Source organism: Pinus tabuliformis, chromosome 8 (genome assembly GCF_031772625.1).
Source record: "Pinus tabuliformis cultivar Carrire ecotype Pingquan chromosome 8, CPIR1, whole genome shotgun sequence".
In the NCBI taxonomy this organism is placed as follows: Eukaryota; Viridiplantae; Streptophyta; class Pinopsida; order Pinales; family Pinaceae; genus Pinus; species Pinus tabuliformis.
In genome coordinates, this window is record NC_142294.1 from 1,613,610,911 (window position 1) to 1,613,623,185 (window position 12,275).

General features: G+C 35.7%; 1 protein-coding gene across 3 annotated transcripts; it reads left to right on the plus strand.

Moving 5' to 3' along the window:
- The first annotated feature begins 6,020 nt into the window (after positions 1-6,020).
- Positions 6,021-11,861, plus strand: LOC149242237 (Myosin heavy chain-related protein). 3 transcript variants are annotated; one of them, XM_089374187.1, is made up of 3 exons: positions 6,021-6,438; positions 6,529-6,692; positions 8,901-11,861. In XM_089374187.1, the coding sequence occupies exons 2-3, from the start codon at positions 6,597-6,599 to the stop codon at positions 11,385-11,387; spliced, it is 2,583 nt and encodes an 860-aa protein (XP_089230313.1). In that variant the 5' UTR covers positions 6,021-6,438; positions 6,529-6,596; the 3' UTR covers positions 11,388-11,861. The 3 variants fall into 3 exon arrangements, with proteins under 3 accessions (XP_089230313.1, XP_089230314.1, XP_089230315.1); XM_089374189.1 differs by having other exon boundaries at positions 6,023-6,438; positions 6,529-6,677; XM_089374188.1 differs by having other exon boundaries at positions 6,021-6,692.
- The last annotated feature ends 414 nt before the right edge of the window (positions 11,862-12,275 follow it).

Genomic DNA, 12,275 nt, shown 5'->3' on the forward strand with positions numbered 1-12,275 from the left:
TAAATCCACATATAAACAAGTACACAAGTAAGAGAACTTAGCTTTTATTTATCATAGGCAAATCCGACCAAGTTCGGGACTTCCATGTACCACCCAACTATAGACATGGTTGAACCAAATCTCTCTTTCTACCAGTCACCCCCGTGCCATATTCCAAGCATGAATGTGAGATCTCATAGAACAACCAATCCAAGAACAACTAAGGGAATCCAGAGGTTAAACCATCTCCACCCTCACCAAACTGTGATCACACTAAAATCGGTGCTCTAATAACAATTTAGTTGAACTTGGAATGCCATATGGAATCTATCACTATCCTTGAGGAATTTTTTGTCTCCTTGTCTCTCAGGCTTTATCGCAATCCAATCCCAGATCACTAGGCCCTAAACCGAACCCAGTATCTCAATCTTTCCTAGAATCTAAACCCGGATCACTAGGCCCTAAACTGAGACTTCTCCCTTAGGCTTTACTGTGTATCCCACCAAAACCGGTCAAGGCATTCCTAGGCCTTTGGGAATGAACCTTGAGACCACCTCCGCCCCAGATTCCAAAGTCCATCCGGCAACCAATGCTCAAAACCAAAATAAACATCCCAACACCATGGCATCTAGGAAAAGGCAAGGCTAGGCTGAAAACCACTGTCATAACCCGACAAAACCATGACACCGACAACAAGAGAACCATATACCAACATGCAAAGCCATGCATGTCCAAAGTAGCTAGGATATCACGCATGAAAAAGGTTACATGCAAGTATTCCTGTTGAAGCTGCTTGATCATGTTTTCCTTTCCTTGATCCTTGCTTTCCTTTTGTTCCCTTTGCTTGCCTTTCCTTCCTTGATCCAAAGCTAGAGTGCTCCAAGAAAACCGTAAGTGACCAAGAGTGAGAGAGAGAGAGAATAATGAGAGAGCTCCAAACTTGAACTAACAAAAGGTTACACTGACCAAACTTACCAGCTGATCCTTAGAAGCCTTTTTATTAATGAGGCCTTTATTTTCTTCATTTTACATTATTTTCCTTCAATTTCTCCTTACATGAAACCTGTGATCTTTTACCTTCATTTTCTCCTATTTTCCTTAGATCTATTCTGATCGGAGCAGCTTGATCGATGTGGCTTTGATCGTACGGAAAGCTGTCCAAAAGACGGGGAGCCTACAGGCCGCTCTATTGCTAGATAGAGGAGCGACATGAATATGCATCTTATACATTAATAAATGTGCCAAAAATGCCTTTTAATGCCTTAGCCTTAGCCTTTGCCAATTTTCCTTTTCCAAAACACACATCTAGTGATGCTCAGTAGGATATCTTCACCCAACTTTCAACTTGGAATAAGTGTCCCTTAATCGTGGTCTTATTTTGCCTTTATTAACTTTTATTACATGAAATTTTCACCAGCACTGTTACAATCACTAATAGTTGTATCATTGAATCAAGGGAAACAAGAGCGAGGGGGGAGGATTATCTTTAACCTCAGGGGGACAAGGGTGCATTCATATGCATGGAGACTTGAGATACCTTCCAAAAATATGACATAATCCTATGCTTCTCTTCAAGACATAAAATTGGCATATATCCTCAAGGTTCCAAAATTGAAAGTGATGGAGCACTCTATTGTAATTATCAGAGCAATTTTATTTAACCGCTCCTCCAAAGACTATCTCTTAGATTTCATTCTGGAGAGAATCAGACATGAGAAAAACAACATCCCTTCCATTTCCTACTTCCAGATTTGTAGCCTTCTAAATATGGAGGTGGATGCACTTGATAACCATTCCACTAAGGAAAAAAGGGGTGATATGAATCAACACCATAGAACACACCCAATCAATTCCTTAATTTCCTAACGTCTTTCCCCAAAGGACCTAACACATATAAAAATCATGCTCGTTACATGGAAGGAAATCAAACAATTGTCAAAGGGGGGTTGATTATAGTCATCCACCACCTTCTCACGTCTTTCCTACTATCTCATTTGCTTCTCATTTTTCTTCAATCATGTGATGAGATGTATTTGGGATCTTCCTCATGCCTCTAATCCTTGCTCTTATGCTAGCTTTCAAATCACTATTACTTCTCTCAGGAGCAACCATCAAACCTGCGTTTTTAAAATGCAAAACTTTTTCTCCCTAACAACCTACATTTTTATGATGACTAAGGTGGCTTCTTTGTAATTGTAGAAATTCCCGCTATAGATCAACAGATTATGTAATAGACTAAAGTAGAATACAAGATCTACTTCTACAATAAACTTTGCAGAAGCTTAATCAATTTGAGCATGATCAATGAGAACACATATAACTGAGAATGAGAAATCAATCACACATAACACATAAGAAATAACCCGGGGAAAGCCTTGGCCTAAAACCCCAACTCTGTATTATCATACAAGTGGAAATATAGTCCGATTACAAAAAGAATCAGCTCACAAGCTATCTTGTTCTCTCTGCAATCCCTCTGCTGCTCATAGACCGTCAAAGGCCTCTCTCAAACTTTCTCCTCTGCCCTCCAAGCCTCCTATTTCTTTGCGCAATTTTCCTTGGGGTCCAGTGCAACCACTTGTGTGAATTGACCTCTTCACACACTCACTAACCTCTTATCTAATTGCACAATCCTAAAGGAGATAAATCCTTCTCCGTGGATGAGTTTCCTTTATAGGAAAAATCCATCCAATTGATAGTACACTATCCCTCCTCTGATCTCAACTGGGTCTTTGTATGAACTGACATGCATGAGTTATTCATGAGAGAATATTCAGTTATCTGAAGTGCAGCAGTTATATGCAAGCATGCATTAACTAACTGAACTCACATTAATTTAAACAATTTGTTTAAATCAATCTAACTGGACTTGACTCAGTTAACTGAGCCAACTAATTAGAATTCAAATTAGAACTCATCCTTATCTCTTTAACTGATGGATAAATTCCTCAATTAATGGAGAAACTGTTGCATGTCCCCACATAGACTTCATGTTTGATTTTCCTTAACTAATTAACTCAAGATGAATTAATTAATTTATTTTCAAACAGCTGTTAAGTTCAAATTCGAATTTTACTTCACTATTTTAGTTTAGGGACTGACTAAAATAGGAATCCATTCCGAACTGCTATTTTTAGCAATGCTATTTATAGCACTTCCATTTTTCATTCCTTGCTGCTATGTCCAACACTGGTACTCGAACTGTGATTTATAGCAGTGTTATTTTTAGCATTTCTTGTAGCTATTTTCAACAGTAATCTATGTGCTCGCCATCTTTCTTTAGTTATCCACATCCCCACTCTCCTTAGCCCTGCCCTACTCTTTAAGTTCTTCATTTGGCGCCTTCAAGAAGGAATTTGAACTATTAATCTCTCTCAGGATTGAGAATCCATTATAAATTGGAAACTTCATAAACATAATCTCATAAGCACCCTGTTAAATTGTTTGTCAATAACCATTGTGATTTGAGGATACTAGAGAACCCTTGATAAGAATTCCACTCCAACCAATAGAAACTCAAAAGTTGGCCTCCATCATCCTCTCATGGATTATTCAAAATTAAGATATATTAGGAAAGCAATTGGGAGTTTGTTAAATCAGATTGAGGATCACGAAAACCAACCGAAGGAACTCAAAGCTAGTGTCAATCTGGAGCTCATGACATGCACAATTGTCATGAACTTGCTAGTGTACCAATCTCATCAAATTTCGGCTTTAGAAGACCAAGTTAGAAACCTAGATCTCCAATCACGGTAGTAGGCAGTGCAAAAGAAAGTTTCCTCATCCTCTGGGATTCATCCTCACAACTCCAGTAGCAATTCTTAGGTGAATTACATTGCAAACATGATCCACCAACACCAATACAAAAGGAACATCCAAATTTAATTCCCCACAAAGGATAAGGAAGTTGATGAGCAATACTTATCCTCTGTCTTTTTTATCAATGTACTTTAAAGTAGGTTTCATTTAAAGACCTTTTGCAATATTTATGCATAAGTATTTCAAAACTATGAAGAAGTGGACAATTCTCCTTTAAAATTAGTAAAAAATATTTAAAAAACTTATTATTAAATTTTAGTTAAAATTAACAAAAAAAAAATAAAAATAAAAAAATAAAATCATTTTATTTATAAATTAAACTATATATATTTTATTATTATTATAAATAATTCCATTTAATAACCCATAATTATAATTTATAAAATTAATATTTTATTTATATATATATATATATTGTATTAAATTAATACTTTATCCTTTTGTTTTGATTTGATTATTCAAATTTACAAACCTTATCCCCAAATATAACGTCCACTCTCCCTCATACGTTTGTCGTGTTTTTATGGAACGCATACATCTTTTTGTACTCGGTGACCTACGACTCTTGAATTTTCTATCATAAGTAGCTTTAGATAGTTCCATACGACACACCACAAAGTCGTCACAGGTTTTCTGACCAACATCCTATCCTAATGAACACAATTGTCAATGGATATGACTATAAAAATAAATGGATATTATTGAGGCTGGAGCTTAATGTGAGGGTGAGGTGTAAATATGTTTGTGTTTAATTTGGAGTTGACACGTATTTTTTTAAATAAAAATAAAATATTTTTAAATAGAAAAGCATGTCACTATAATGAAAAAGAAAAAAGAATATGCTATACATGTTTAATTAATTATCTATATGACTTAACATAATTTCATATAAAGTAATTTGATGTAAAAAAATAAGAGTAAGATGTTTAAACCTTATATTTTTCAAAAATATTTTAATGTTGTAGATAATAAAATATCCAATGTGGGTTGTGAATAATTTTTTTAATATGAATTAATATTCATGTATACTTAAAAATATATTAATAACAAAAAAAATATTTTAATGTGGGCTAAATCGCTCCATACACATGTTATGTAAAATATTTTATATATTATTTAAAAAAATGATATATATGTCATATAAAGCTATTGAAAAAACACAAGTTTTTATGGTTAAAACGTTTCAAGTGGTCTCACTGTTTTACAATTTAATCTTTTTTTAGGTATATGTTTTTTGTAGAAAGCCAACAAATATTTTTTTGACTTACAAGTTTAAGTTATGTATCCTATATAGCATTCAAAAATACAATTTAAACAATGAAAAATTACACATTGTTTTTTGCGCTCTCAAAAAAGTTTGCACATGAAGAAATTTAATCCCTCTTTGCTCATGTTAGAGGCTTCCTTAAGATAGATCTATGCTGGTTATATTTGTGACTGGCGTAATCGGCAACGCGTCGACTCTTATACTTTCATGACACAGAGTCAATCTCTGACGACTGCCACTATAACCTTTAGGTGCAACTGCACCACCCCCAAGCATGTCGCACGAGTAAGTTAGGGTTCGAACATGTGACCTGCACAACAACATAAATGCCTTAGCAGTGCGTTCGCTGTCCAACATGCAGCGCCCCTAGGGGCTAACATACAATATTATTTTTATGAAGTGTAGATATCACACAATGTAATAAATGTTTAATAAATTATTTAAAATCATGAGAAATTGATTGGTGGTTAATAATACTCACAAATATATGTTATAAATTAATAATTTATTTTATTAAAATAATCCTAATTTTTTTATCACACTTATTAAAGCATAATTTTTTTTAATACTTAAAATAAAAGAAAAAAAACTTCATAAATAATATATCTATTAAGATTTTATAAATATAACAAAATAAATAAACTTAATAATTAAATCTTAAAATAGAAAACATCTCAAAAATCCAAATCCCAAATCTAATTATTAAAATAATTTCAATCCCAATTCACTTTCATAAAAATCTCCAAACACAATAAATACCAAATAAATGATTCACCACAACTAACACCTTTTCACATAACCTAATAAATGGTCATTAGGTAACAATATTTGCAATAAAGTCAAAACTAAACTCCCTTAATGTTCAGAAAATAGACCATCAGACCAAATAAATATTTGATATCTAGTGTCATTATTCTTGTGAGAGAATCACGGATTGTATAATGACCTCGATCTGCTTTCTATGTGTCCAAGTATTCTTTACTCCACATAAAATGGGAAAATTCTAAATATTTTTAACAGGAAAAAGGGCGACTTGATGTCAAGGTATGCGATGCCGGATTCCCACTTTATTCATCAAATTTGTTACTCCACCACTCAACTTCCGCCATTCAACTAGTTTACGGCCGAGGTTTCCTCGATGACAATTAATTCTGTCAATTCACGGGAATAATCAATCCATCGCTAATCCGCTGTAAGGGCTATCAGTGGCGGATTGTCTGAGAATTGGGTCGGGACAAGCAGAAAAAGTGACGAACTCCCGGATAGAGATTGAATCGAAGGCCCGTTGACGCCGACAATCGACGGAGATTGTTACCGCTTCCTTCAAATTCTTTCCGTGTATGAAGATTTATCTTGTCAGAGGATTGTTCCAGGTACCCAACAGCGAGATTGCTTGTGCCCATTCCGTCGAAATTTGTTCTTACTGTTTCTTTAGGACATTTATCATTTTCACCCCTCTGCAGAGTACTCTTTGCAAGCTGTCAGAAATCAGGACATATGGGAGAATGCTTCCGAACCTGCAGTTGAAAGAATGATGGCGTCTGCAGCACCTTATGGGATCGCCTTTGGGAATATATTACTCAGTAACAGTCAAGATTTTCATAGTTCAGAGGTATGTCTATCGTGGGTATGTTTTTCTCAAGGAGATTCAAATATTCTTATATATATATATATAAATGAACATAACTTAGGACCAGTGCAAAAAAAAATGGACAAAATCACAGGCCTCTATAGTGAAACAGGATGATTGGCACAACTCAAAACCCTACTAATTTGTAAAACATAAGCTATAGAAAACAGAAACATTTCCTCCTCTTTCTAGACTGCCCAATCTACAGACCTATTAGAAACAAACATACATCTAGTTATAACTTTTCCTGAGTTTTTCATCTCGAGCTCAAAAATCAACTAGAAAATTCCGGAATCCACATTGAAATGAGAAACGAAATCTTAAAAAATTGTAATTTTATTGAAACTCTGATTAATTTTGAATCTGGATTGAAATATCATTAGAGCAAAATGCCATAGTCACAGTTTAATTGTTCTAGGTTTTGGAGGTTATTTTGTACTCAAATTTACTTGAAATTTGGCAAGATTTGCTAGAATTACAAATTTGAGCTGTAAACTTTGTACAATTTGAGTGTTCCAGGAGTTTTTCAGGGCACTGAATCCATTTTTTTCCCAAGGAAAGAAATCATCCTCCCTATCAGCCCGAGGGCTTGAGTGAGGTTGTTGGTACTAGACTAGCCCACAGGTATACATACTTAAAAATTCACAAGGCTCGAAGCCAATACAACAATATTTATAGGCACAAAGCCATTACAACAATATTTATCAAGGCACTATAGCTCATCATGTCACTCGCAGGGATTTGAAGCTGGGTGGGGAAGATAACAACAATTCCAACCAACTACCCGAGATAACGCCAGTTGATAGGCGTTGAATCCATTTATGTATTCAAGAATGCATCTTAAACAACAAAAAATCATGATCTGACCAAAAATTTGTTTTGGTAGATTCAAGCCAAAACTCCAAAACATAAAATAGTGAGACAACTCTGAACAAAATATGAACAGAAATTTTAATAAATTTCATAATTGTGATATTAAACCCAAAAGCAAAATGTTAAAATTTTTCATTTTTAATTAAGTTCTAGTGGATTTCGTTAATTTTGACTGATTCAAAGAAAAGAGTTGCTGATCACAAAAACAAAAAGTCAACTAGAAAATTTCATAATGGAGATGTTCAGCCACTGAAACAAAATATTGAAAACTTACCTTTGTGAATTAATTCTGATTAATTTTGACTGATTCAAAGAAAAGAGTTGCTGATCACAAAAACCAAAAAGTCAACTAGAAAATTTCATAATGGAGACGTTCAGCCACTGAAACAAAATATTGAAAACTTACCTTTGTGAATTAATTCTGATTAATTTTGACTTTGGCTTCCAATTCAAAGGAAAGGGATCCTATAGATCAATAGGAAAGGAATATAGGTAATTATAACTACACTTCAGCTATTTTGACCCACAAGAACAAAAGCTAATTTTAAATGTTTTAGTGATTGGTGAATTGTCCACTTAAAATGTTGAGAATGTTTGAAAACTCTAACCTATAATAGATGTAATAATAACTGCTTCTGAAGTTCTGAACCACTGAAACAAAAAGTCAATGAGGAAATTTCATAATTGAAATGCTTACCCAAAGTACCCTACTAGCCTCAACACACCTTGCCTGGAAGACAACCTTGATTCCGGACTTGGCAAAAGATCGTGAGTTAAATTGGCAATGAATCAACGCCATGAAAAATACAAAAATACAGATTTACAAGGAAAATATTTTTTCCAGTCTATAGTTGTATACGGCGAATTACTCTGAATATAATTCAAACACACAAAATATAATGCAAAAGTACCCTATTCCAACATAACCAAGTTTATCATACAATCACAATCATTCATCGTAACATTATTCATCCATGAAGATTCAAAATCCCCATTGACCATGGTGTGAAACTATTTATTATTCATGAACCAAAATTATCAGAGGTTCTCAAATCCTAAACTGTCCAAATTCAAGAGTCAAAGCTGAAATCATATGACTTGGAGGTTTATGTTGACAACAGAAACAAATAATTAACATTTTCAATCAAATTTTGATTATATCAACTCTGGATTCTGATTCAAAGAAAAGAGGTCTTATATACCAGCAGGTCAGAAAGGATGGTTAAAGAAAATATATATATATATGTATGTGGGGGCATGTGCTTGTATGTTTGTGTGTGTCTGCATCCGTAATACATTGCATTACTTGACAACAGAATTTTTTCTTGGCAGAGACCCACTGTAAGCTTGAGGGGAAAAAGGAGGGAAGGAATTGCTCTCAAAGCATTTGGATCAACAAGGGGATGTTCTCTGCAGATCAAGTCAGTTCTAGATAAGAAAAAAGGCAATGTGAATGGCACTGCCAATGTTAATAATGCAAACAATAATGGCTTCAAGGACCCTGCCAGACTTGCCTTGGAAAAGCTATTTATACAAACACAGAGGCTTGAAGAACAGATGGTGACGGGTTCCAGCAATGCAAACGGTCGTAATTATGACCTTAATCTTGAAGGCCTAGAATCAGACCTTCAGACTGCATTGGCAGCTTTGAAGGCAAAGGAAGAAGAGCTTCAGGTTGCGGAGAGGGCTGTAGCATTCGACCGGCGTGAGGTAGAGCAGGCAAGAAAGGATTTGGATTGCCGTGAGAAGGAGGTTGTTGCTGCCCAGATTCTGCAGAGGAGATTGGAAGAAGAGTTGAAGAAATCTAGGGATGACTTTGTGGTTCAGGCCGAGGAGCTCAAGGAATCAAAATTAAGGCTTGATGAAAAAGAGAGAGAAATTAGTAGTGTCCGACATGCATTAGCAGAAAAAGAAGAAGAATTGGGCAGATTGAAGAAAGAATTAGCGAAAAAGGATGAAGAAATTGTGAAGATTGCTGCTGATCTTAAGTCGAGAGATGAGTTAATAGGTCAAGCTGATGAAGTCATTGCCAAGCAAGAGTCTGAAATCAGGGAGCTTCAAAGAATATTGAAAGAGAGGGAGAATGAATTGGTGGAAACTGAGAAGAAAAGGAGAGCAGAGGAACAGAAGCTAAAGGTCTCTGAGACCACTTTGGAAGACCGTGTGGTGGCATGGTATATGGCTCAGCAGGAACTTAAAAATTTGGCACAGGAGGTTTCCAAATACAGAGTCAATTCTTTGGCTACTGAGGAAGAACTGAAAAGAGCAAGAAACCTTCTTGCTGAAGTAAAGGGAGAGCTGACCACTTCTCAGAAATCCCTTGAATCTTCTCGGCAGAGACTTGAGGCTCAACAAGCCCAACTTGAATTACAGCGCATGGAGCTTTCGAAACAGAAAAATAAAATTCAATCGCATGTGACAAGTTTGAGACATGCTCAATTAGAAGTTGGAAGTGAGAGGGAAAAACTGAGGCTTGCAGAGACTTATTGCAAGGAGCTGGAACATCATCTGGCTAATGAGAGATGTACTGTGGATGAACTGCAGAAAGAGTTACATAGAGAGAAATCCTCTTTAAACCAAGCTATTGAAGAAGTTAGGTCTCTCAAGAAGGAATTGGAACAAAGGAATGCAGCTTTTAGTGATGTTCAAACTTTATTGCAGCTCAAGGAATCAGAACTTGTTGCAGCCAGGCTTGAAATGCAGTGCTTGAAGTCTGATATTTCATTTGTTCAACATAACTTAAGTGACAGAGATAAGGATCTCATGGTTGCACAGAATAATCTAAAAAACCTACAAGAAGAAATTTTCCAGTTCAAGTCCCTTATGAGAGACAAAGAAGACCAACTTCTCAAGGCAACCATTATGTTGAAAGACAAAGACGAGCAAGTAAAGACGATGCAACTTAATTTAAATGATAACAAATTGAAGTTGTCTGAAGCCACTTCAGTCGTTGAACATATTGCAGACCTCACAAGAATTCTGGTAGAGTCAGCCAAAGAAGGGAACGATTTGACAATGGATGAAGATTCATTGATAATGCAAAGCAACTGTGAACTCTTTGCAACGAACCGAGCATTGCTAGAAACAAAATTGCAGCTCCAGCATATTCAGGAGATGTCAGTCGAGGATTTAAGGAAGCAGAACCAATCAGAAGCTGAGCTTAAAGCTATGAAAGAGTGTCTTAGAGAAAAGGAAAAAGAGCTTTTGGAGGCCCACAGAGCCTTGGCTCTTAAAAACCAGGAACTAAAAACCTTACTGAACCGATGGGATATCAGGGAAAAGGAACTTGCCAAAATGCGTGAGGAGGTGATTCAGGAGGCAAATAGTCTGAACAGCTTACATGCCATTATACAGAAAAGAATAGGGGATAAAACATTAGGGGAGTTGGCATTGGAGAAGCTTGAACTGGAGGCGGCTCATTTAGACATTGAGGCTGCAACGAGTGCACTTCGGAACCTTGCAGATCTGAGTCATAAACTGCTGACAGAGACAAAGACATCACTAGATTTATCCACAGATTTTATTGTGCTTCCGAATAATATGGTAGACCTAGTGGCTGATATAGGAGCAGAGAATGGAGTTTCAAAAGCCAACACCAGGGAAGATCTAGCATCTTTAAAAGAGCGGTTGATAGAGAGAGATGTGGCAATAGGTAAAACAACAAATGCAGTTAAAGATCTCGCTAAATTGACAAAACAACTTATTAGTGAGGCTGGCATAAAACATTTTGAAGTTACTCATAGAAGTGACGTAACAAACAATGATATTGCTGCTAACAAAGTAATAAAGGCTGATAGGCTAGAGGCATCAGCTGTTTAGATCTGATATCTTTGGAAAACTAATACAACTTGGCTGATCAGGAGGCATTTAAAAAGAATTTTGGAGGGTTATTCTGCTTTTTGAGGATAAAACTGCTCTCTTTTTACCTGGGTTGGTGCTGTGCTTTATAAAACTACTCGAAAGAAACATGCAAGACCTTCTAAAGAGGACCCCTGTACTGCTGCTTACGATACTTGCAGATTTTTGGATTGTTTGTTTCAGGATTGTTTCTGTAATATAGAGCATGCATTTGTTCAGCTGCTCAAAACTTCTACTTTGTAAATTGGCTCTTCTATCCTGCATATTTGGGTGCGGTTTATTCTTTTGTTTGTCGTGAAGTTTGTCAAATCTTATTGTGGGTTCAGGTGCTCTACCTGAGAAGGCCAGGAAAATGATTTTCTGGCAAGAAATGTAAATTTAACTTTGTATTTTTCTAACATGCATTTCAAAATTTGTACACGATTTCAGGAAATACCTTTGACTTCTATATCTACTACGTACTCTAGAACATATGTTTGTTCAGCTGCTCAAAACTGCTATTTTGTATGTGTAACCTGCATTTTGGGATACAGTTTTAACTTTGTTTATATTCGTCTTTCTTTGTTAAAGCATTAGTTAATCAAACTCTGGATCCGGGTGCTATGCCTCAGAAGGCCACAAAGATGATTTGTTTTAGCAAGAAATATAAAAATCTTTCAGGTATAAAAAAGTATATACAAGATTTTAACAGATACATTGGACTCACAGTTCTATCCTGTAATCTAGAGCATGCATTTGTTCAGCTGCTCAAACTTCTACCTTGTAAATTGGTTCTTGTATCCTGTATTTTTGGGTGCAGTTTTAACTTATCTATCTTATTCTTTTGTTTGTCGTGAAGTCTGTCAAATC